The sequence below is a fragment of the Argopecten irradians genome, chromosome 2, assembly GCF_041381155.1.
Source record: "Argopecten irradians isolate NY chromosome 2, Ai_NY, whole genome shotgun sequence".
In the NCBI taxonomy this organism is placed as follows: Eukaryota; Metazoa; Mollusca; class Bivalvia; order Pectinida; family Pectinidae; genus Argopecten; species Argopecten irradians.
Window position 1 is genome coordinate 2107607 of NC_091135.1, and position 26242 is coordinate 2133848.

The window sequence follows — 26242 nt, forward strand, 5'->3', positions numbered from 1 at the left end:
CCCTGTAACAAATCCATGGATTTATTTTAATTCTGTCTTAAGACATGTCCACAAATACCACATATTTGAACATCACTTTTTTGCATTCTGATTTCTGAAATTGCGTATATGTATAATATGGCACGATTAGATATTAATACCACCCGATTATGCATATTTTCTAGCTATAAACCGAGTGACGTCATAATAGTCCGTGGCTTATAGCTGTACTATAAATGATGTGCTATCACCTATATCGACGGTCACAGGAAAAGCCGATCAGTGATTTTTTTATGATTACTTTTGAGTGAAGTTTATCGTATAATAAATTTGGCTCGAATGTAAACAACTAAAAGAGTGAATTAAAGCATCGAGGATATGATGTTTGACGTACGTACACACTGATGATTGATCATTACAAACATTGTGTTGTGTGTTGCTAACAGAATAAATTGAGATATATTTTTATTACACTACCGTAATACGTTTCAAAATGTGGTAGAAAGAATTTATTTTTGATATTTTGAAAGATCAAAATATTAAGCAAAAAAAAATATTTTTCAGACAGTGCGGTCAATTTCAATTTTTTAATCGATATACGAATAGATGCACCGATATAGATATGTCACGCGGTTTATGACAGGTTCCTATTCGGACATTTGTGATGTTATTTATTTGTTTTAATCTACTCGAACATACTTAATATTCTATGTTTAGAAGTAAAATACAAAGCTTCATTTTGAAAATAATAGCCGTTTCTTTATAGTGATGTATTGCTTTAACGTATTTAACTGTGTTTCTTTTAGCTAATCCTTCTTAACAGTTCTCAATACCGGTAACACTTGCGTCAGTTAATTAGCGACTATTGTATATCACGTTTAGACTAAGTGCTGTTTACATGTTTGTTCCTGTATATTTTGTATATTATCATTTTGTATTACTTGTATATTCACTTTAGGCCTAGGTTTGGAAGTGTAGAGTTGGATATTTCTCCGCTCCGCACCCGACTGTAATAAAACAGTATATAGAAAATTCTATCTTTGGATTATCCTTTTTCACAGACTACATTAGAGCTATTTCCCCAATACACTAGCTGTAGCGCTGTGAAAGATATATAATTAGCCATGCCTTTGGTTTGATGGTTATGTAATACCTGGACCAGGATGTTGTTTACCTTTACACTACGCCATTCATCGAACTCACCTGTAATTACCTGGCCGCGGGCAATTTGCTATTCGGTGGACTATATCGGGTAAACTGCAATTAACAAATTGACGGGGAAAGTTTCGGAATTAGAGTTGGAGGTAAGATTGGTAAAGGAGAAAAATGCGGACATTGAAAAAAGTACTGAAGCAATTTGTGCGTATTATGAGAAAGTTAAGGAAAAGAAAGAACAGAATACCAAAAGCATTTCAAAGGCACATATAGGAATCAAAAAGACATGTGAATCATAACAGATCAGGAAATTAGTGCACACAGAATCCAAAACGAGCTTCTGACCTTGCGGCATGATAATGAAATAATGAAAAACACAATAGCGGATCAGCAATGCCGAGGTATGAAATATAATCTCGTGCTCACCGGTCTCCTTGAACAGAGGGATGAAATATTAGACACGAACTCGGTATTCACAAACGAATGGAATTCGCAAATGTGCATAGGTTTAATCGACCAGGTAAACATAGACCAATCGTAGTGCGATTCATGCACTTTGATGACAAACAGGAAGTAAAGAGGAGAGGCTATCTCCTGAAAGGTAAACGCTTCGGGATAAGTGAACAATTTCCGGATTCGGTAGAGGAGAGACGGAAACGACTTTACCCTGTCATGAAACACCACAGATCTGCGGTACATGTACAGATCTCCTGTGCACCCCGATTCCGTTAACCTTCTCCACGTTGTGTCATAGTTAAATAATCTAGGACGACCAGTCTTTTGTAATTAAAGCAAGGGTTTATAAGTGATAAATCATATACGTCTTTGAATTAAAGTAATAAACTGAATTTCAAAATCACTATATTATCACTTTAACACCTTACAAACTATAAACTTGTACATGTATAAACTTTACTGATCAGTATGTAAATACACGTTTGTACGCTTATAAAATAAATCATCCACAAAATCCGGATCGGGTCCGAGTGCGGTATATCCCCCGGTGGGGGAACTCCATTATATAGCGATATCAAACCTGTACCGCTTCATTACCGTAGACTATAAATAGCCCAGTACCACAAATTAATAAAGTTTCCCTAATTACTTGAAAATTTAATGTTATCAATTTATTTCAATTCGAGCTTATAACTACGATGGCCCGTTTGAGCCTGTCAAATTACAACTACGTTATTGAATAAGTTGTACATTTATAAATTGACAAAGTGTACACGACCATTTACTCTTTAGAAGTTGTACATTTATAAATTGACAAAGTGTACATGACCATTTACTCTTTAGAAGTTGTACATTTATAAATTGACAAAGTGTACATGACCATTTACGGTGGGCAGGGCGAGGTATCGGCGTGAGATATTGAGAGACTACTGGTGAATTGGGATTTTAGATATGGTTTAGCCTTGATTCAAATTGCAGCGATAACGTGACAAACAATAAAACGCAGGCTATCATCAGTTCGACATTCCCTGTAAATGCAGTCAGTTATATAGGATTTGGTCTTCAAATTTTATCTATAAACATACAAATGCAACTTAGATACTGTCTTGAAAACATGACTTCAGCAAATATAATTGTCTGTATACGGAAAACAATGAGGGGACGTGGTCTGCGCTTAATTTTTTGTCACGTTATCGCTGCAATATTAATGAAAGCTGAACCAAAGGTCAAGACTGGAATCTAACATTCCCCATTCACCAGTCACCCAATAACTCACGCCGATACCTTGCCCTGCCCACCGTAAATTTATGGTCATGTACACTTTGTCAATTTATAAATGTACAACTACTTAAGAGTAAATGGTCATGTACACTTTGTCAATTTATAAATGTACAATTCATTTAATCAGGTAGTTGTAATTTGACAGGCTCAAACGGGCCATCGTATATAACATACCATCTTTTGACGCATTTAATATGATTAAATTGTTTCGTGCATGCACCACAAAAGCTGAAATCGTTGACGAAAGATAAAAAAACCCACCTTTACGTGTATAGAAACATGTACATTAGTAACAGACAAAACACGTTTTACTAATTACTCGCTAATAAATCAGGTTACTGCTACCAGAATCTTTCCAACTCGAGCTTAGCAACATACATGTATCCGGAGTCTCCCGGGAAAAACTATTACGATTTAAAATGGCCGAGATGAGTTTTACGATGTATTTTGATGATCTTAAAGTGTTCATAACATGGTATTTTTTTCTATTTAAAGTTACCTGTATTTAGAAATTGTAATTGTGAACATTATTATATCTGTTCAATCTGAACATACCGGCTTAACACCATCGGCACATTGTTGTGTAACTCAAAATAATAATGAATTAATTGTCTTGCTAAGACATATAAACATAATCTGTTAGGAGACATTTTTTGAAATAGTAGAATAGTAGAATCCATTGATGGATATGTTAGTCTAGTTCAAGCGTATTTAAAGGTTTGAACATTACGTGCTTGCCTATATTAGGATTTATAAATCATCGACGTTCTTACCTATATTAGGATTTATAAGTCATCTACATTCTTGCCTATATTAGGGTTTATAAGTCATCTACATCCTTGCCTATATTAGGGTTTATAAATCATCGACGTTCTTACCTATATTAGGATTTATAAGTCATCTACATCCTTGCCTACATTAGGATTTATAAGTCATCTACATCCTTGCCTATATTAGGATTTATAAATCATCTACATCCTTGCCTATATTAGGATTTATAAATCATCTACATCCTTGCCTATATTAGGATTTATAAGTCATCTACATCCTTGCCTATATTAGGATTTATAAGTCATCTACATCCTTGCCTATATTAGGGTTTATAAGTCATCTACGTTCTTGTCTATATTAGGATTTATAAGTCATCTACATCCTTGCCTATATTAGGATTTATAAGTCATCTACATCCTTGTGGCTATATTAGGGTTTATAAGTCATCTACTTTCTTGCCTATATTAGGATTTATAAGTCATCTACATCCTTGCCTATATTAGGATTTATAAGTCATCTACATCCTTGCCTATATTAGGATTTATAAATCATCTACGTTCTTATCAATATTAGGATTTATAAGTCATTTACGTCCTTGTGGCTATATTAGGGTTTATAAGTCATCTACTTTCTTGCCTATATTAGGATTTATAAATCATCTACGTTCTTGCCTATATTAGGATTTATAAGTCATCTTCATCCTTGCCTATATTAGGATTTATAAATCATCTACGTTCTTGCCTATATTAGGATTTATAAGTCATCTACATCCTTGCCTATATTAGGATTTATAAATCATCTACGTTCTTATCAATATTAGGATTTATAAGTCATTTACGTCCTTGTGGCTATATTAGGGTTTATAAGTCATCTACTTTCTTGCCTATATTAGGATTTATAAATCATCTTCGTTCTTGCCTATATTAGGATTTATAAGTCATCTACATCCTTGCCTATATTAGGATTTATAAATCATCTACGTTCTTGCCTATATTAGGATTTATGAGTCATCTACTTTCTTGCCTATATTAGGATTTAAGAATCATCTACGTTCTTGCCTATATTAGGATTTATAAGTCATCTACATCCTTGCCTATATTAGGATTTATAAATCATCTACGTTCTTGCCTATATTAGGGTTTATAAGTCATCTACATCCTTGCCTATATTAGGATTTATAAGTCATCTATATTCTTGCCTATATTAGGATTTATAAGTCATCTACATCCTTGCCTATATTAGGATTTATAAGTCATCTACATCCTTGCCTATATTAGGATTTATAAATCATCGACGTCCTTGCCTATATCAGAGATTTACATAGTATAAATCTCTGCCTATATTAGGATTTATAAGTCATACGTTCTTGCTTATAGTCTGGATTTACCACTTAAAATCCTTGTCTAGAGCGATGTAAATCCGAGAACTATACAAAAAATAATATTTCGAAATTTAACAGAGGTACATGTAATTATAAGCCCCATTCAATAACAACTTCCAGTGACGTCATGCAATCGATAAGCTGGTAAGATAATAGTCCGGTTTGTCAACCTAGATACCAGTCAACACATGTACACACCGTGTAAAGAATGGATATGTGTGTGCTGCCATCTAGGTGTAAAGACACTGCAGCTTAACTGTAACACATCTCTGAACCATTGTAATTAATCTGGACTCGTGTGATTTATCTTCAATACCTATGATACTGAAAATGTATTTAGAGTTATTTTCCTAAAATTTGTTTACACCAGCTGAATCGGGTTACAACCTGTTGTAAGGTAATATATTGAGTGACCGTACACAATACTGGCCACCCCGAATAGAGAGGCCGCCAGAGCTTAGCGCTATCACGTGGTTAGTGATACCTGAACACACCTTGTACACACCTTGTGACAGGACAGACGACAGGGGGATATTCTGTACACAGTAACCATTACAGGTACGTTGTCTTCAAAACCTTAACACCTATCTTATTTCAGTCGCTTGATATTGTAGAAAATGTGTAACCTTTCATATGACATAATTTTCCTATCTTTGTATATAGTCCCGTTTGCCAGTCATGTGAAAAGTGTAAACAATACGAAGTCATTGTGTGATCTTAGTAAATAGTCCCGTATGATAGGCACTTAAAGAAATTGTAAACTATACGTGTACAAAGTATCTGGTGCTTCTGGACAGAATTTATTATCCGGGTATATCTTGCGGGTATGCCTGTCCATTTTTGTATTTTATTGATTGTACATACTGAGTTTTTATTTGAATGCGACGCTTGTGATATTGATTATATTGATTGCTATGTATCTCCCTCGTGACCCGCCATGTAATTCACGGAAGCCTAACTGCATGTTTTTGAAGTCCTATCCACCAAACACATGGTCTTTCTGCGTTAGATATGCAATGTATATTATGATCAAATCTGATTCGGGTTATTTAATAGCACAGTTCTTTCTAAACCAATCCCAAAGACCAATGTGTAACTAATGCGCTAGAATGATGTAAATATTTCGATTTTGTAATACCGTTAAAACAGTACCATTTGGCCTCCACTTTATTGAATTTCGAAATACATTTTCCACTGGGTGAAATCGGGTCGGGAAAGCGAATGTAGACCGTGACGTTTTGCTGTGCGTCCTCCCTATTGTATGCATTATGGAGATTAAAGTCTCTTTATAGCATGTTCATTCATGAATTTGAAATGATAACAATTGCTGGTAACAACAATCGCTGTAAATACATTCAATGACGTTTCCGAAAGATCATAAATTATTTATTAGGCTGGAAGCGGAAGTTGATAGTACAAGTATATCAAACAAACGCACAGATGTGGATTCCGTTATTTTACTAGTACTACTGAACACGACCTAATTTTGTACTTTGTACGTCCAAATAACAGTAAGAAATATTCTTCCGTGAGTGTTTCCTACCTCCAGATATTTACATTTTGATGCAACCCGTGTTTTTATTTCAAACTTCTGCCATAACGATGCAAACACGGCACAGTTTTTGAGTAAAAATAAAATGTGGACGGTTGTCAGTTATGTGATATTGGAGTAACAGTACCGAACTTATACCGAAAATAATATGTATATCTATATTGTTGCCTTTGAAACTTTATCCATAACGTTTACTAAAAAGCAGAAATGCATCAATGATATTTCTGATATATGTTTCTAAATTACAGTATAAGTGTAGATTTAAATTCATTATTTCAAAATCATACTAAATCCTTAAAATAGTATATTCATTGTCGATCATTTTGTATATCATACCGAGATTTAATAGTATGATATATGAATATTTATCGTATAATCCAAAAAGTAACCACATATAGTGTTAAAATGAAAAATGAAATTAATTGTATACCGGCATTATGAAAAGATATAATATCTTGTACCTTTTCAAAAATATACTTAGTGATATTTAAAGATGCTCCACCGCTGACAAATGGTATTTTTTTCACTATCAAAAACAGAAGCAGACGATTTAGTATTTTTCTTCTGTTACAAAAGTTACTTACTTTACACCATTACCACCATTGAAAAGTTTGAGCTTCTAATTTTACTTCAAGTTAAAAATATGAAAAATAATTATTTGCATCCCGAAAAAATTCCGTGGCACTATATTCTATATGAAATGAAGTACTGATTGCGCATGCACCAAAGGCAAAATAAATTATTTCATATTATTTTTTGTGTTAAGGTAGAAGGTCCCTTTTTAGAGTGTGTTTTTTCTAGTTAGAATTACAAGTTAAAAAACTTAAATATAACATATATTCTATATACCAAAATGTTCAGTAGGAACAAGGACGTATATGAGACTCACTTAAAAATCCTTGGTAGGAAACAGACTATCCATGTGAATAAACTATTTATTTAAAAACACTTCTGAAATGAAATGAGTACCACAAAATTGTTGAAATTTTGCTGCAAATCCTCAGAATTTGTGAAGTCATATATTGTTTGAAAAGGAACTCAAATATCTTTTAAAAGTTATTTTCTAGGTCATGCTATGCCTTTGGTTGATATAATATAATGATAAACATCTAAAATCGACTAGTAAAAGTTTGTTAATAAATGAACAAGAAATCCAAAATGGCAGCCATGGACTACTTTCTCCATACAATGTATGGAGGCCCATAGGGCAAGTACATTTGTATCATAGACATTATTAAAAGAAAATTTGCTAGAATAAATACAATGTAAAACTCTATTTCCTTGTAATTATGTAGTATATTTGAACAGTAAGAAATGTTTTATTAGTAAATTTTATGGAAACAAAAGATAAAATGGCCTTAAAGGCCCATTACCTTTCCGGAGCAAAATATAAAGGTTTCTTAAAAAACATAAATAACATCAGAAAATGCGTACCGATGACTTAAAATAAGGTTACGACACCAAGCATATGCAAGATTTCCTGCGTAATATATGAAAACAGTGGAGAGTCAATTCGCTGTTTTGCCGTCTGGCGCAGTGATAGTCAACTACCGCCAGGTATTTAGGACGACGGCGGGAAACATAATACGACCCGCGTTATGAAAATAAACATTTTATTTATTTTAATCAAATCGTTCGGAAGGTGATGATAAATGTAGTATTAACGGTAAGTTAATAATTTTTGCGACTCTACAAAATTATCGATCTTGTTTTACATTCCCATTTTAAAAATTTAAAACCGTTTCGGAAAGGTAGTGGGCCTTTAAAGGTCACTTGGGTTATGTATGCTTAAAAAAGATTTTGACTTTTTTTGTAAAGGAGCATTCAGGACTCAAACAGATGCATATCAAAATCAAATAACCATCACTGTAATCACACATAATTGTAATAAACTTTACTTTCTTGCTTTAGGAAAAGCCTAATATTCCAATTTCAGAAACACTCTCTTTAAGTAAAATGTATTTGAAAAAAGAAACTTTTATCTGTAATGAGTATTAAATTTGAGTATATCTGGATTTCAAGAAAAATACTGTAGACATCTTGGTCAGTTTGACCACTTTTGGTCTCCCTCTCTGGTCTTGTGGCTCAGAAACCATTGATTTGTTTCACTATGTATATAAATACAATGTATATATAGTCTATATAGTGTTGGTTGAAAACTTGTGCTAGATCCCTGTGACCTCTTACTGATAATTAATAGAGAATTTTAAGAAATTACAACTTTTTCCTGAGGGAAACAAATAGTTCTCAAACCATGCTTCCCTATGTAACTGTAGTATCGGAGTACACTCTCTAGAAGAAAATCTTAGACCCAATCTCTAGGCCATGAAATTAATAATTTTTGTTAAGAGTTTTAGAGTCCTTCAATCTATGAAGATCAGGCTCCGATTTCTCGAAACAAAAGTGCAGACTTAAGTAAGTTAAGTAAGAGCTTAAGTTTTTCTGTTTTTCTCCTTATGTAACTTACGTAAAACTTTTTGACTTAAGTAAGTTTTTAAGTTAAGTTTGTTTGAGAAATTGGGGCCTGATGGACTGCAGAGGATGTTCGACGACAGACAAGAGATGATTAGAAAACGTTACTTAAGTCTGTCTTAAGTTATCAATAAAAAAGAAAGCAGATTTTTTCATCCATCTTTATTAATGGAAAAAAATGCACATTTACATACTATGTACCAAATGCTTGAATCTTGTAAAATTTCAAGTAAATTGGCCTAAACTTTTCACACAGATGGACATAACGATGAATGGCCCAATTATTATGTACATGTAATTTTCTAGCAATAACTTAGAAAACAGTAGTGTCAATAATACCACCTCATCTATTCATGTAGTTGTCTATCATTCCACAGTATTGCAGACAAAACACAAATTATTTTAGTCAATTAAGATTGTCATTACAGTCATATATGTACAATCTGCATGGATGATATTCATTAAACACCTTCAAATACCACATTCTGTAAAACCTTTCATTAATTTTGTTTCCAGCTCCACATGGACCTTCTTTGTTAAAACTTAATACACATCACTCTGTCTCTTTTCCCTGATGCAATCTCAGTTATTCTCCACTTCTCTGGCTTTAATTCAAGGTGCTAAAGGAACTGATCAAATAACTTCAGTTTGTATGGTGCTTTGTAGATCCATAGCCAGAGATAACTGCTGTACTGCTACTGACAAGTTCAAAACTGATGAGAACTGCAAAACAAAACAAAAAGATATTTAATTGTGAACCTCAAACAATGATGCAAGAGTGAGTGTGACAAAAGTATTCTGGTCAATGTATATATAGCTAAGCATGTGCACCATTCCTTAAAATATACATGTACAAAATTATATAAACCCAAATATTATGATCAAGTTATTGTTTCAACTGGAAATGCCTCCATCTCAATACAGTCAAACCTGTATGTAAAGGGTCCTTTTTTTTTAATAAAATACAAACCCATCAGTTCCATTTGGTGAAATATACTATATAGGTAGTACTCTGTATAAAGAGACCTATCTATCTATTTTGCTATGTCCTTTTGGTGTCCTTTATAGACAGGTTTGACTGTATCTAATTGTGCCATGACATGATATTGCATGACAGAGTGGGGTTGACAGAGAGAAAGGAGACAAATACATATATTTTTAAATCACACTACAATGTTTTTATAAACATGTACATACTTTTATGTACCTGCAGGGTTACACATATACTGCATATCCGTTTGGTGATTCGATGACTAGTCTTCTGGTAGGATACAATCTCATTTTTTCCACTGAAATAATAAAGGAAACAATTTATTTTCATAAAGGAAAATTTATCGATCCAATATTTTACTAACTGTGTATATATATTGTATGTGCTTTATTGTATTCATTATTGTAAGGTAATGAACTATCACTTTTGTAACAGGTATAATAAAGTAATACTACAGCCTCCTGGCTTCAGGCTAGAGGGAATTTCCCTTACACTAAGTTAACTGGTAAAGCGACAGACCAGTAAGACTTGGTAGCAGGTTCAAGTCCACCTGGCGGCACAGTCTCACCCTGTTATAGATTAATCTCATTACATGACAATCAATGTCCAAGATCAGCTTGTTTTGGCCAGGGGGCATCAACTTTTTACCATTAACCAGCATATATTAATTGATGTTTTATATTTCAAATCAGTAAATTATTAAAGAAGAACTGGGATAAATACACATGATTCTTATCGGATGAGCAACCCAGGTCTCCAGAGTGGTAATCTACAACGCTATCAACTGAGGAGCATACAGTGTATGCATGCTCCGTCAGCTAGGAAGTGACACCATATTTAACACTAACATGATTATGTACAAACCACACTAACTCGTTCCTTTTTTGACGATTGAATAAAAACACAACAATCATGCAACACTGTTTGTTCCAAAACTGCTGTATTGTAATGCCTTCATATTTTTAACATTGGAACATCCATGATTATATATACTTGTAAAAAGAAGACGAAGGGTACAATCCTCTCGCACCGCCCACCTTCCCCATGTCCCACTCATTCATGTACATTTATAAAGGGAATCTTACTTTACTAGACATTCCTAATTATAGGATGCAGCCTTTCCACATTCATTTACAAATGTATCATTGATAACAACTTTTAATGGGAGACTGATTTTTTGACAACATACACAATATTTTGTGAAGGTTATTGACTTTAACATACTTCCGTACTTCCAGTAATCGTGAGATCGCTGGCTTTGTTTATATCTTTCAAAAGTGTATCGCGTTTGTGTTACATCATACAATAAAATGCATTGTTAGAGTAAGGCTTCCATAGATTGACCCACGCTTCAAGGGACACTAGAACTCTCTCAAATACGTTTATTATTACCAATTCATATTTTGTTTAATCTTTGAGAAAGAAAAAACGTTACCACTACCCATGAAACTGAAAAATATATACTTTTAAACGTTTATAAATCATCCGGAAGTTGACATATTCACATCAAATGTCAAACCTCACTGCTGGATAAATCGACTAAGAATTCGAGCGTTCTGTCCATTTGATCGTTGATTATAACAATGAAGAAATAAAATGGTATGCTATGTATCACTTATCAACAGTACTTACCACAATCAATCATATGTATCAACATAAATGAATAACATCTTCTGCTCAGCTGCTGTCTGCATGCCCTCTCGCGAAAAACCGGAAGTCATTGCATAATGAATAACAAGGCCCGCAGTTCAATAAATAAAATATCTAAATGATCGAATAAAATGACTATCTTCATCTTTTGGTTTCAACATGACATCGGACATTAAATGGCTCTGCAGTAATGCTCAAATGTAACGTTCAGTATCATTACTGATCTACTTTCACTTTCAGCGTATTGATTTCCTAGCTTCCGGTATCTTCCGGGTAACGTTAACGTTAGGTGCTTTAAAAAGATAACTTTCGACACACCGATTTTGTTACATTATGTTGAATAGGTCTTGCGTCTGATGAGGTAAATTCGCTTGTTAATTTTGTGATAATGACCTCAAATAAATATATACTTCATTTCAAATTATTGTTCGAATGATGAATATCATTTATGCTCTGTCGGCGGTGGAGCATCTTACGTATATTTAGTGAGGTAATGCTGTAACCCTTCTTGTATGACTATACATGTAGATTTGAAACGGTGAAAATACATGCTTAGAATTCTTACTAATACCTTAGAAATTACGTAAGATTGCTACATGCCACGATTCCTTAATTACAGTATGTATTAGACAGAAATATTTTTTAAGATTAAACCTTTAGTTGAAATAGTTCTTAGAACCATTTTTGTTTCTGAATAAGTCAACTTCTATTATTGTTTTACCTGTGTACGACATATATAATATATGATATATATTCCCAGGTATGATCAGGGATATTTTATTTCCATTGGCTTTTACATCTTCATTTAAAAAAAATGGAGGCGACAATAAAAAAAACACCCTAGATTTCAGATTTTATTTCACTCTCAGACATACAAGTATGTAACAGGAGGTCACTATACATAATATAAACATACAAGTATATTGGGCCCATAGCGCAACAGTGCATTACAATATGTATTAGTGATGTACATGCTCAATCAATAGTTTTTCAAATTTTTTCAAAAACTTACATATATTTGTCAGAACAGTAATGTTACATATAGTAGAGCATAGATGAACGGGGTTTCCTTAAGTCAAACCACAATCCAATTAACGGATGTCCTTACCTGATTGACAGTAAGACAATAGTAAATACCCGATATAGTCCACCGAATAGCAAACTGCCAGGTAATTACAGGTGAGTTCGATGAATGGCGGCGTGTACAGGTAAACAACATCCTGTTCCAGGTATTACATAACCATCAAACCAAAGGCATGGCTAATTATATATGTATATCGGAGTATCTACTCGAATATAGATTAAAAATTTTAAGCGACCGCATGGTCTGAAAAAATAGTGTTTTTTATAATATCAAAAATAAATTTTTTCTACCATATGTTGAAACGTTTTACGGTATTGTAATAAATGTATCTCAATTTATTCGGTTAGCAACACACAACACAATGTTTGTAATGATCAATCATCGGTATGTACGTACGTCAATACTTTAATCAAGGATTTCTTAAATTGTTACGTAAAATTTCATTTTACAGTCACAAACTTTGCAATTCACAACGTATCAAAGATACAGACTACAGGAAAATATTATCTAATTAAAGCTTATTCGTTGCTGAACTCATCGACAAAAAATCCGAAACTTTTATTTCTGTGTGGATTTTCTTTCATAATTACACCAAGGACGTATATGACTTCTAAATCCTTGATTACACGAAGATACCTGCTATTAGAACATAAATTAGAGTATTCGAAACATCGAATATCACTCTTTTAGTTATTGACATTCGAGCCAAAGTTATTGTACGATTAACTTCACTCAAAAGTAATCATAAAAAATCGTTGATCGGCTTTTCCTGTGACCGTCGACGTAAGTGATAGCACATCAGTTATAGTACAGCTATAAGCCACGGACTATTATGACGTCACATGGTTTAGAGCTAGAAAATATGCATAATCGGTCGGTCACAATTTTGGACCTCGATATCGACGGCTTTCAGGTTATTCCGGTCGCGCGCGGCACGCAGAGGTTTCTACACGTTCTTGTAAAGCCATTTCCAGCATAAACTGAAATTATCATTTTTGACTGCACAAGTCCTTTTAAACCAAGTATTGGGTTCCCAAAAAGCTAAGTGAGCTACGCGGAAGCTGAACCCTTTGATTGGAAAGAATAGGAAATTAAAAAAATGATATGATTATATTGCTTAGCAATTTCAATTGTTATGTTGGAAGCCATTTAATAATTTGTGAGCTTGTGTTAGTGTAAGGTACATTTAGCCAGGTCTCGCACAGACGAACAGTTTAACGGTTTTAATTATACTTTTGTTACCAAAAAATAAATAGGGTTTATGCAGAGATTGCTAGGCTCTGCTCAGATAAACGACAAAGGAAATATTGAATTTTATCTCATATATTTCTTTGGTTTTTCTATGTTCCGTTTTCATTCCGCTTTTTGTAGGTACTCTCGTTCCGATCCGCATTCCGCATTTTAGTATGCTCCATGTTCCGTCAATTAGCATACGCATTGTCTGATAGCCAAAGGTCAACCAAAATTGTGAATTATATGGTCCCAGCCCCCCAGGGGCCTGAGGGGTGGGGCTAAAAGGGGTCAAATAGGCTAAAACTTAAAAAATCTTCTTCTGAAATTCCAGAAATGGTAGAATCAAATACTCTTCATAGATTGAAAGGTCTTGAGGTCCTTTACAAAAATTGTGAATTTTATGACCCTGGGGTCTCACGTTCCCCCCTGGGGAGGGGGTCAAGTTTGCTATAGTTTATATAGGGAAAAGACATTTTTGAGCATTATTTGGTCATTTGTAATAGGAAATAAGTCAAATGTTGTCAGAATTATCAGTATGAGATGGCCATTGAATCCTATTAACAATTTTTCCACGACTGACCCCCAGGGGCCTGAGGGGTGGGGCCAAAAAGGGTCAAATATTCTAAAACTTCAAAAATCTTCTTCTGAAGTTCCAGAAATGGTGGAATCAAATACTCTTCATAGATTAAAAGGTCTCGAGGTCCTTTACAAAAAATGTGAATTATATGACCCTGGGGTCTCACGTTCCCCCCTGGGGAGGGGGTCAAGTTTACTATAGTTATATAGGGAAAAGACATTTTTGAGCATTATTTGGTCATGTGTCATAGGAAATGAGTCAAACTTTGTTAGAATTATTAGCCTGAGATAGTATTTTAACATCATATCCATATTGGTCCTGGCCGACCCCCAGGGGCCAGAGAGTGGGACCAAAATTGATCAAAATGGCTAAAATTTCAAGTGTCTCCTTCTGAATTTACAAATTTGATTGAACCAAATACTCTTCATAGATTGGAAGGTCTTTTTTAAGGCCCTTTACAAGAATTGTGAATTTCATGGCCCTGGCATCTCAGACTTTCCCCTGATTAGGGGTCAAATATATTTTAATTGATATTGGAAAAACACATTTATTAGCATTATTTGCTTTATTTTCAATAGGTTAAACTTGGTTAGAATTATTACCCTGTGATAGCATTTTAGTATCATATCCATATTGGTCCTGGCCAACCTCCAGGGGTAGATAAGCGGGGCCAAAAGGGGTCAAAATGACTGAAATAAGAAAATAAAATCTTCTGAATTCACAGATTTGATGGAACCAGATACTCTTCATAGATTGAAAAGTCAGTTTTAAAATCACTGACTGGTTTCAAGGGCCTGATTGGCCAATATATAGTGTTTTTGTGTCTTTGTTTCATTCTGTATCCGAACTCAGGTGACCGCTAAGGCCCATGGGCCTCTTGTTAGTAATTAACTCGGTCATCTTAGGTGTCATAATCCGCGCATGTGCACCTCGATAGGCTGCATTAACAACTCATGTAGAGGGTAGGTCGGGGATAGAGAGTAGGGAAAAAGGGTAGAGAGTGGAGGGTAGGGGGTATGGGGTAGAGTGTAGGGGGTAGAGAGTAGGGGGTAGAGATTAGGGGGGAGGAGGTAGGGAGTAGGTGGAAGACGGTAGGGGGTAGAGAGTAGACGGTAGGGGGTAGCGGTCAGTAGGGGAGTAGAGGGTAGAGAGTAGGGGGAAGAGGGTAGGGGGTAGAGAGTAGGGGGTAGAGATTAGGGGGGAGGAGGTAGGGAGTAGGGGGAAGACGGTAGGGGGTAGAGAGTAGACGGTAGGGGGTAGCGGTCGTAGGTCAGTAGGGGGTAGAGGGTAGAGATTAGGGGGGAGGAGGTAGGGAGTAGGTGCAAGACGGTAGGGGGTAGAGAGTAGACGGTAGGGGGTAGCGGTCAGTAGGGGGTAGAGGGTAGAGAGTAGGGGGTAGAGATTAGGGGGGAGGAGGTAGGGAGTAGGGGGAAGACGGTAGGGGGTAGAGAGAAGACGGTAGGGGGTAGAGAGAAGACGGTAGGGGGTAGAGAGAAGACGGTAGGGGGTAGAGAGAAGACGGTAGGGGGTAGAGAGAAGACGGTAGGGGGTAGCGGTATGTGTGACAATAGATCAACAGGTAAAAAACGGAGTTATTAAATAATTGTCTTATATACACATGCAATTGACATTATGGCCATCATTGCCTAAATTACTGGGAAATCTGGGAAAGTTATAATAGCTTCAAGGTGTTGTATGGTCTCCATGTCTCTTCTTCAGGTGGCAATAGTCTCTATTTGAATACTTAAAAAAATGTCGTTTCCCAGATGGACACACCGTAGTACAAGATTCATTCCGTCGAATCCATTCAAAATTAAAGCGCTGTTTCATAAATATATCTAAATAATTTATCTATTTTGTCTCGTCAGATGTGTTAGGCCGATTGAACTTCATTCAATGTCTTAATATTTTTTATGTTACAGAAACTATGGCTTCACAATTAGCTGAGGGCGGAAGCAGTAAAGGTCACGTGTTACTTACAGGTGGCGCTGGCTACTTAGGCACAACTATGATACCGATTCTTCTAGAAGATGGGTACGAGGTGACAGTGTATGATATCTTTAAGTGGGGTCTGCATCCTGTACTTAATTTCGCACAAAACCCAAACTTTCATATCGTAAAGGGAGATGTGCGCGATCGCGACCAGCTAGCTGAGGTAATGCACGATAAATCCGCCATCATACACTTAGCCGCTATTGTAGGATACCCTGCCTGTGACAAAGACCCGGATCTGGCAATTGATACAAACGTTGGCGGGACTCGGATGATTGCTGAGCTGAAGCGTCCGGATCAGATATTGGTGTACGCCAGTACAGGGTCTTGCTATGGGGCGGTAGAGGGCGTATGTACAGAAGAAACCGGGATTAGTCCCCTTACTTTGTACGGAGGCAGCAAGGCCGAAGGGGAAAAACTTGTTCTAGATGTTGGCGGTGTTGCTCTACGGCTCGCTACTGTTTTTGGACTTTCACCTAGACTGCGCCTTGATCTCCTCATTAATGACCTCACACATAAAGCGTTAACATTGAAAGAATTTGATTTGTACGAAGGCAATTTTCGCCGTACGTTTCTACACGTGAAAGACGCCGCCCGCGCGTTTGTGTTTGCTCTTTCTAATTTTGACGCTATGAAAGGACAGGCGTACAACGTTGGCGACGAAAAGATGAACATGACAAAGTCGCATGTTGCACGTGTTATACAAAGCAATGTGCCCGGATGTAAAATCACAGAATCAAATTCCGGTGAAGACAAGGACAAACGAGATTACGAGGTTTCCTACGCCAAAATTCGAAAGCTAGGTTACAGCGCCACAGTGTCAGTGGAGCAAGGTATTCGGGACATGCTCAAAATTCTTCCGTTCTTGGCCCCGGAAGATATTTCTCGTTGTAAAAATGTTTGAACTCTGTTTCATTTGTATGTCTCAAAGCATAATCGTAATCACGATACACTGAAATAACGATGATAACAGAAGATAACCGTAGTAGTATGTGGTATTGACCTGCCTTATTGTCATGGATTGATTTGTAAATGATAGTATCATATATGAGTGACGACTCGTTCCTAGCTCCCACCAGTAAACCCGTCCTGGTCGTCATGGTGATCTGAACAGAGCGAGTATACAGAGTTATAGTGAAAATTATTTTTATTAATATCAATTACTGTATACATGTATTTATTAGACCTGATATCGATTGGAGGCAAGCTAGGTTGTAAGTAAGTTTAGTTCATGTACCGCCTGGGGCTCTATTATCACCCACATTAATAATGCGCACTTTGGTTTCCGGGTGACGTCATTTGCACTAAAAGCTATGACGTCACTTACCAGACTATTTCATTATGAGGATGATAATAAACGATCTACTAGTAAGTATTTAGTATGGAAAGCCATAACTGTCTCGTATGGTTCAAATGTAATACAGTTTCATTATATTATATGATTTTATCGCCATCTGATTTGATCTTCATCTTATCAATATTTTATTACACCAATACATCATTTGCTTCTACCACTATTTTATTTTTATTTGTCATGGTATTATTTTCTTTTATCATAATCTCAATTTATTTCATCATTTAATTTGGTGATATATATGGTTTACATCTATCAGATTGTTATATTTAGTGATATATATTGATTTACATCTATCAGATTGTTGTATTTGGTGTTATCATACCATTCTAATTTATCTTTATATTATTTCATTTCATCTACATATAAATTTGATTTGATTTTAACGTTATATCATTCTTTTTTAACAATGTATGATTCTACTTTACATTATTTACAAACATCATTATGTAACATACAAATATATACGTGTAGTTTATATGGTTATATATTGTATAATTGTACTCTTTCATTGTATGTATGAGTGATGTAAGCGTCTCTGCGACTTCGTGAATAACGAATATTGTACAGTAAAAACATTGGTAAAATGAATAATAAAAAACCCCGACAAAATGAAATCAAATAACATAACGATAAATGAAAATGATATAAATGATAAAACCAAATAAAACAATTATAGATGTAAATCAAATATATACAATTGTAACTCACTAAATCAAATAATGATGAAATCGATGATTTTAACGATAAAAAATAATACCATGACAAATGAAAATAAAATAATGATAGAAGCAAATGATATACATGTATTGGTCAAATCAAATATTGATAAAATGATACCACATATTGATTAAGATCAAATCATATTATGATAAAACCCTATAATATTGAACCATACAAGAAAGCTATGGTGTTCCATAACTCGGCCCACAAACACAGTGTTCATATTTGAAGAGAAATTTTGTAATGCTATTTCAGTGGAGTGGTTTTCGGGCCTAATTAAAAATATTTGCAAAACGTTATCGGCAACTTTATAACTGCAGAAATATCCTCGTCAGGGAGGCTTTGGGTCATTGGTAACTGGACGACTTGATCGATTATGACAATAATTAGGGAAACTACAGAGTACGGTGTTTTAAATTTAATGCAATTATTTCTGGTTTTTATCAATTTCTTTAAACTAATTTAAAGTTCATACTTTACAACATCATGTTGGTTTTATGTGTGATCCAAGCCATTGGATGTCTTGCATTAAAATAAAAGCCTATCTTATAAACTATTTTAAAACTGTTTTTTTTTTCGTATTTAGGTCACCTGAGATGAAGTCTCAAGTGACCTATTCTAATCGCCTTGAGGTCCTTTAAAATATGTGGATTATATGACCATGTAGTCTCACGTTTCCCCCGGGGAGAGGGATCAAGTTTACTGTACATGTAGTTTATATAGGGAAAACATATTTTTGAGAATTATTCAATCATTATTATAGGAAATCGGTCAGCATTATGCCCGGGAAAGTGGTAAACTTTTAAATTATTTAGTCTATAAGCCATCCAATTTACAATTACCATCCCGGTCATTTTCCGTATCTTATTTTAATCAGAATTAATCTGTTTTCCATGGATAATACCGACAGAATAAAATAATATCTTTGTGAAATAAATCATTTGTGAATTACCGTAGTAATGTTGTGTGAGGTGCCATCGGCAACCGGAAGGTATGTTTGAAGTATCGTTTTCGTCGTCAGCTAAGTATGAATAAAGGCAAGGAGAGAGTTTAAAACGCCTTAACTGAGTTTAAGTTATAATAACAAGATACACATGGGCCTTAAAGGTGATCTTACTATTAGCACAATACCACACCTCAGAGAATATAGTAGTGGCAAATAGAAGAAGTTCAGGTTTCGATATATTTAAGGTTAAGGGCATTCATTTTAATAAACATGGCGTCCCTTGATCCAATATTTACATGAAGTTGTTTAAAGATTTTACCCTCTTTGATTCCTGTGAAATTGAATGAAGGTCAAGGTCATTCATTTGAACAAACTAGGTAGCCCAGCATGTCACAGGCCCAATATAAGGTCTTTATGCCTCTTCGTTATTCACAAGAAGTCGTGTAAAGATTTTAACCTATTTGACCCCGTGACCTTGAATGAAGGTCAAGGTCATTCACTTGAAGAAATGTGTTAGCCATTCATACCAGCAAGCCGCAGGCCCAATTTGAGTACCCTGAGCCTTTCGGTTCTTGAGAAGAAGTCGTTTAAAAGTTTAGCCTTTTTTACACCTGTGACCTTGAATGAAGGTCAAATTAATTCTTTGAACAAACTTAGTAGCCCTTCAGCCCAGCATTTCACAGGCCCAGGTCTCTATGCCTCTTTGTTATTCATAAAAAGTTGTTTTTAGCCTATTTGACCCATGTGATCTTGAATGAAGGTCAAGGTCATTCATTTGAATAAACGTTGTAGCCCTTCATTCTACCATGCTACAGGCTAAATATCAGTACCCAGGGCCTATCGGTTATTGAGAAGAAGTCGTTTGAATGAAAAGTTTACACACGACGCCAGGCGCAAGTCAACGGACAATGCATGATGACAATAGGTCAAATGACCTAAAAACTCCTTAACTTGACCAGCAGCAGAATTAATGTATGTGGATTATGATTAGTTTGACTTTCTTTTATTTCTGTATTTTACAAAGCCCGACGTTATTAAGTTCGCGAAAAAACGATACCTCCAGGATATGTGTTACCAGCGACTTAGATAGAATACTATTTGCATCTTAGTATCTTCTCTTACTATTTATGTCAAATGGTCATTAGTTTCGACTTCGAAAATAACTGAAAAACCAATTTTCACACGAATAAATAATCAGGTAGTTTCTAAACTAGGAAAAACAAGGGTATAAATAATGATTAATATACTATACTATGCCAAGGTATCTGTCAAAACAGTGCAATGTTACGATGATGAACACTTTTCAGCCCCATTATTTGTATCATTTTTAATCCTCGCCCTATAAGAATACTACCAATACATTATGATTATTATCCAATGCTTAGTTTCCGAGAAGAAATCGTTTTAATGGAAATAGCCAAATTGACCCCGCCCCTCAGGCCCCCGGCGGGTCAACTCCGTCATTTGTACAATTTTGAATCCCCGCCCTATTACGATGCCACCATTGCATTATGAGTGCTATCCCAAGCTTAGTTTCAGAGAAGAAGCCGTTTATATGGAAATAGTCAAATTGTCCCTTTTGGCCCCGCCCCTCAGGGCAACAACATCATTTGTACCATTTTGAATCCCAACCCTATAAGGATGCTACCATTGCATTATGAGTGCTATCCCATACTCAATTTCAGAGAAGAATTAGTTTAAATGGAAATAGCCAAATAGACCCCGCCCCTCAGGCCCCCGGGGACTCAGCCCCCTCATTTGTATAATTTTGAATCTCCGGCCTATAAGGATGCTACCATTACATTATGAGTGTTATCCCATGCTTAGTTTCAAAAGAAGAAGTCGTTTATATGGAAATAGCCAAATCGACCCCTTTTAGCCACGCCTCGCAGGCCCTCAGGCAGTCACCCCGACCATTTGTACAATTTTCAGTCAGTACCCCATAAGGATGCTACCATTCTTTAGTTAAATTCTGACCAGCGGTTATGGAGAAGAAGTCGATTGTTGACGGGCCGACGGACGCCGGACGCCACGGTATCGCACCTTGATCAAGCAAATAACTTCAGCAATATTTTTCTGTAAAACGTCAACTTCCGGTAATAAGGGTCAAAGTTCAATAATGCAATTTTTAGCTCACCTGGCCCGAAGGGCCGGTGAGCTTATGTCATGGCGCGGCGTCCGTCGTCCGTCCGTCCGTCTGTCCGTCAACATTTCCTTTAAATCGCTACTAGTCATAGAGTTCTGCATGGATTGTAACCAAATTTGGCCACAAGCATCCTTGGGGGAGGGGAAACAGAACGTGTATAAATGTTGGCTCTGACCCTCCGGGGGCAGGAGGGGCGGGGCCCAATAGGGGAAATAGAGGTAAATCCTATAAATCGCTACTTGTCCTAGAGTTCTGCATGGATTGTAACCAAATTTGGCCACAAACATCCTTGGGGGAGGGGAAACAGAACTTGTATAAATTTTGGCTCTGGTCCCCCCGGGGGCAGGAGGGGCGGGGCCCAATAGGGGAAATAGAGGTAAATCCTTTAAAACGCTACTTGTCCTAGAGTTCTGCATGGATTGTAACCAAAATTAGCCACAAACATCCTTGGGGGAAGGGGAACAGAACTTGTATAAATTTTGGCTCTGATCCCCCAGGGGCAAGAGGGGCGGGGCCCAATAGGGGAAATAGAGGTAAATCCTTTAAATCGCTACTAGTCATAGAGTTCTACATGAATTGTAACCAAATTTGGCTACAAACATCCTTGGGGGACGGGGAACAGAACTTGTATAAATTTTGGCTCTGAACCCCTGGGGGCAGGATAGGTGGGGCCCAATAGGGGAAATAGAGGTAAATCCTTTAAATCGCTACTAGTCATAGATTTCTGCATTGAATGTAACCAAATTTGGCCACAAACATCCTTTTTGGAAGGGGAACAGAACTTGTATAAATGTTTGCTCTGGCCCCCCCGGGGGCAGAACGGGTGGGCCCAATAGGGGAAATAGAGGTAAATCCTATAAATCGCTACTTGTCCTAGAGTTTTGCTTGGATTGTGACCAAATTTGGCCATAAACATCCTTGGGGGAAGGGTAACAGAACTTGTATAAATTTTGGCTCTGACCCCCTGGAGGCAGGAGGGATGGGGCCCAATAGGGGATTTAGAGGTTAATATTAAAAATTCCTTTAGAAAAGAAACAATGAACTTGTATTCATAACATTACTTGGCATTACAAACCAGGTGAGCGATACTGGCCCTCTGGGCCTCTTGTTATAAAACAAATCATCAAAAGTCTAAATTCTAGAAGGTCTAATTAAAGACCATATATTAGTTCTGTAGTATGCTGACATAAATGACGACTAAGTTTGTTTATATGAATGACATTGACCTTCATTCAAGGTCACATTGGCCAAAATTCCTAAACACTTCAAATGACTTTTTGTTAGGTTCTAGATTAAGAAGGCCTAGAGGCCTAATGTTAAGCCTGTAGCATGCTGACATAAATGGCAAAAAAATCTGTTAATATGAAATATCCTAAAACCTTTAAACGACTTCTTGTCATGTTCTGAAATGTCTAGAAACTTGCAATTTGACCTATAGCATGTTAAGATAAAAGGCTATCAAGTTTGGTAATATGACTGACCTTGACCGAAATTCCTTGTTAGTGAAAAGCCCATCAAGTTGTCCAATGAAAATTTCTAGTTCTTATTATTATTCTTCCTATATTTGTAAACATTATTTCAGTATAGTTAAGTAATGTATCTGAAGTTGTTTTATAAACAAAATAATGTAGATCAAGAATTCAATATGACCGCTATGGCCTCATTTCCGGTTTTCAATTTATGTCAATATCTCGTTAACGGCTCGACAAATTTCTTTCAGTTTTGAAAATGTTATGTAGAATAAAAAATGGAAATATTAACTTGCAGCGACTTGGATATAAAACGTCAACTTTTGGTTGAAAATAATGGTAAAAGTTCAAACGTTAAATAATCCTAATGAATCTTCAAATTGCTTCTTCTGAATTTCTGGACGCCTTAGAGACCTAGTATTAGGTCTGCAGGATGCTGGATTCATATTACCAAACATGGTAGCCATTTATGTCAGACATTAACCTTCACTCAAAGTCATATGGGCCAAAATTCTTTAAACGACTTCTTTTCATGTTCTGAAGGGCCTGAAATTGGACTTGTAGCACGCTGAGACAAAGGGATACCAAGTTTGTTACTATAAATGACCTTGAGCGAAATTTATAGCAGGTGAAAAGCCCGCCAAATTGTCCAGTGACAATTACTAGTTTATTATCTTCTGCACAGAAAGTTGTTGGTAAGAGATATGCCAATGAACGTGTCATCATATTGTAGTGCAATTTTCCGAGAAAAAAAAATCATTAAAAAATCGATGAGGAACCTGAGACCTAATATAGACATTTAACAGACTGACATACATGGCAAGTTTGTTAATATGAATGAGCTTGACTTTCATTCAAGGTCACATCAGCCAAAAATCCTAAAATCTTGAATTAAGGTCAAGGTAATTCAGTTGAGCAAACATAATACACCTTCATCCAAACATGCAACAGGCCCAATATTAGATCTTCTGGCCTCCTAGTTATTGACATGAAGTCATTAAAAGATTTTAGCCAATTTGACCCCTGTGAATTTAAGTGGCGGTCAATTTTACATTAGATGTGATTCTAACATTTTACCTAGCTCTGAAATAGTGAAGGTATGAAAAAGTATGAAAAAGACAGAAGAGATGGTTGACTCCATCACAAAACAAATTGAGACAGTGGTAATGACAAACAAAGACAACCAGCAGGCAATATTAGACATTATAGAGGACATACAGTGTCGATCAATGAAACAGAACCTGGTATTCCATGGACTCCGGGAAGACAAACACGAGGACACTGAAAGTAGACTGAAAGACTTTATCTACTATGAACTGTGTATCGAGAAAAACATTGAATTCACAGATGTCCATCGTTTTGGCAGGCATGTATTTGGCAAATCGCGGCCGATCGTAGCAGTGTTTATGTACCAAAAAGACCTACAGCTAGTTCGAAAAAACGCGCATTATCTTAAAGACAAAAACTTTTGGATCAATGAGCAGTTCCTCAAAGCTGTAGAACAACGGCGTAGAGAGCTATACCCTATTCTACGATTGCACAAAAGAGCAGGCCACCAAGTTAAACTTGTGAGACACAAACTTTACATCGATAATCAACTGTATGATGATCAAGAGACAGCTGGTAGATCTTTTAGTGAAGTTGTTCTATCATCTATTGTTAACAATGGTAGAATTGTTAAAAACGATCACGTGTTCCCTCTTCCCCATCTGTGCATAATAATGCCCCGTTATCCAGTCGGCCACGTTTGTCATCTGATCGTGAGCCAAAGCAGTCAAGTGTGCCTCCTAGTACTCCTGGGCAACCAGCTGAGGAACGGAGGATCATTGAGTCTCGTGAGTCTAGTACCCCTGACACCTCCCAGTCAGTAGGGGAACAGAGGTAGGACAGGGAGAAGAGTGATTGTCGGTCCTGTCATGGAACATTGGTAAAGGGCTCACTAGTTAACTCACCGACGGAGATTTTTTAGAAATATTATATAAATATGATGTCATATGTCTGACTGAATGTTGGATAACGAGTAATGACGTGGTTGAGTTGAATGGATTTTGTACATATGTTTTCCCCAGTCCTACTGGAAAAGAGGGTGGAGTTGTGCTTCTGCATAAAAACCATTTAAAAATACGTTTTCTAGAGTTGAAAATATTGTTGATTGTATATTTTGGGTAAGGATTTACTCTGGTAATCAGTCATTCTTTTTTGTGTTTTTGTTATTTTCATCCGGAAAATAGTATCTTTGATGCTGTGAAATAGCATTCTTAGGTACGCTCGGCGAGCCTGTGCACATCAAAACAATGAAATCCCTCCGCGATGAAAATTAAAAGTTGTTTTGTTCATTTCACTTAATACTTGATGGTGTGAAAAATAAAACCCCAATATTCAAAACCACAGACATTGAATTTGTACATACATATACACCATGGATGGAGTGTTTTAAGTGTTCAGTTGGGACTCTATGATATTGGTATTACTCCGTGATAGTAGTCTCCAGAAAAACACGAACAACGCCTTCTTCGCTGTCTTCCTCCGCGGCAGACTTTGGATTGTGTATGTTTATTTAAATTTTACGTTATTCATGCTGCTGATCGATTATTATAATCAAATGTTAGGAAGGTTAATACAACAGAAAGTTCTTATAACGCTTATAAAGTTTTTTTTTTGTGTTGGTTGCATTGACGAACTATATCCGATGATACACTGTATTATTGCGCAGTAAATGTTAATAGTTTTGAGTATGTGTCTGTCACCGGGAGTTGTGTCTTTTGTTTATCGACAACTGCGTCATATTGAAAGGGGAAAGGTACAAAATTTATCAACATAAACTTACAAAATATAATGATGATATAGATCTATATATGTACGAGCATTTTAGAGTGACAAATAAACTTATGTTGCCGTGTAATGTACGGTAGCCTTATGAAGACTTGCTAAAGTCCGATGTATTGCAGGAAGTTTTCTTGATGTTAGCGTTATGAATCCAAAAGAAATTTTAGTGTTATAAGTAACCAAATAATGTACCTTTTACTTGGC

General features: G+C 36.0%; 1 protein-coding gene and 1 long non-coding RNA gene across 2 annotated transcripts; one reads left to right on the top strand and one right to left on the bottom strand.

Annotated features, from left to right (window-relative positions):
- Positions 1–5241: 5241 nt before the first annotated feature.
- Positions 5242–19600, top strand: LOC138314118 (GDP-D-glycero-alpha-D-manno-heptose dehydrogenase-like). Its single transcript, XM_069254296.1, has 2 exons — positions 5242–5581; positions 16505–19600. The coding sequence occupies exon 2, from the start codon at positions 16510–16512 to the stop codon at positions 17476–17478; it is 969 nt and encodes a 322-aa protein (XP_069110397.1). The 5' UTR covers positions 5242–5581; positions 16505–16509; the 3' UTR covers positions 17479–19600.
- Positions 9200–11806, bottom strand: LOC138314119 (uncharacterized). Its single transcript, XR_011207333.1, has 3 exons — positions 11671–11806; positions 10245–10336; positions 9200–9770 (listed from the first exon to the last, which is right to left on the bottom strand). It is a non-coding gene; the product is annotated as an uncharacterized lncRNA (long non-coding RNA).
- Positions 19601–26242: the final 6642 nt, after the last annotated feature.

Bases quoted from the DNA above. Each gene is read 5' to 3' on its own strand.
- LOC138314118 (XM_069254296.1), top strand. From the start codon at position 16,510: ATGGCTTCACAATTAGCTGAGGGCGGAAGCAGTAAAGGTCACGTGTTA.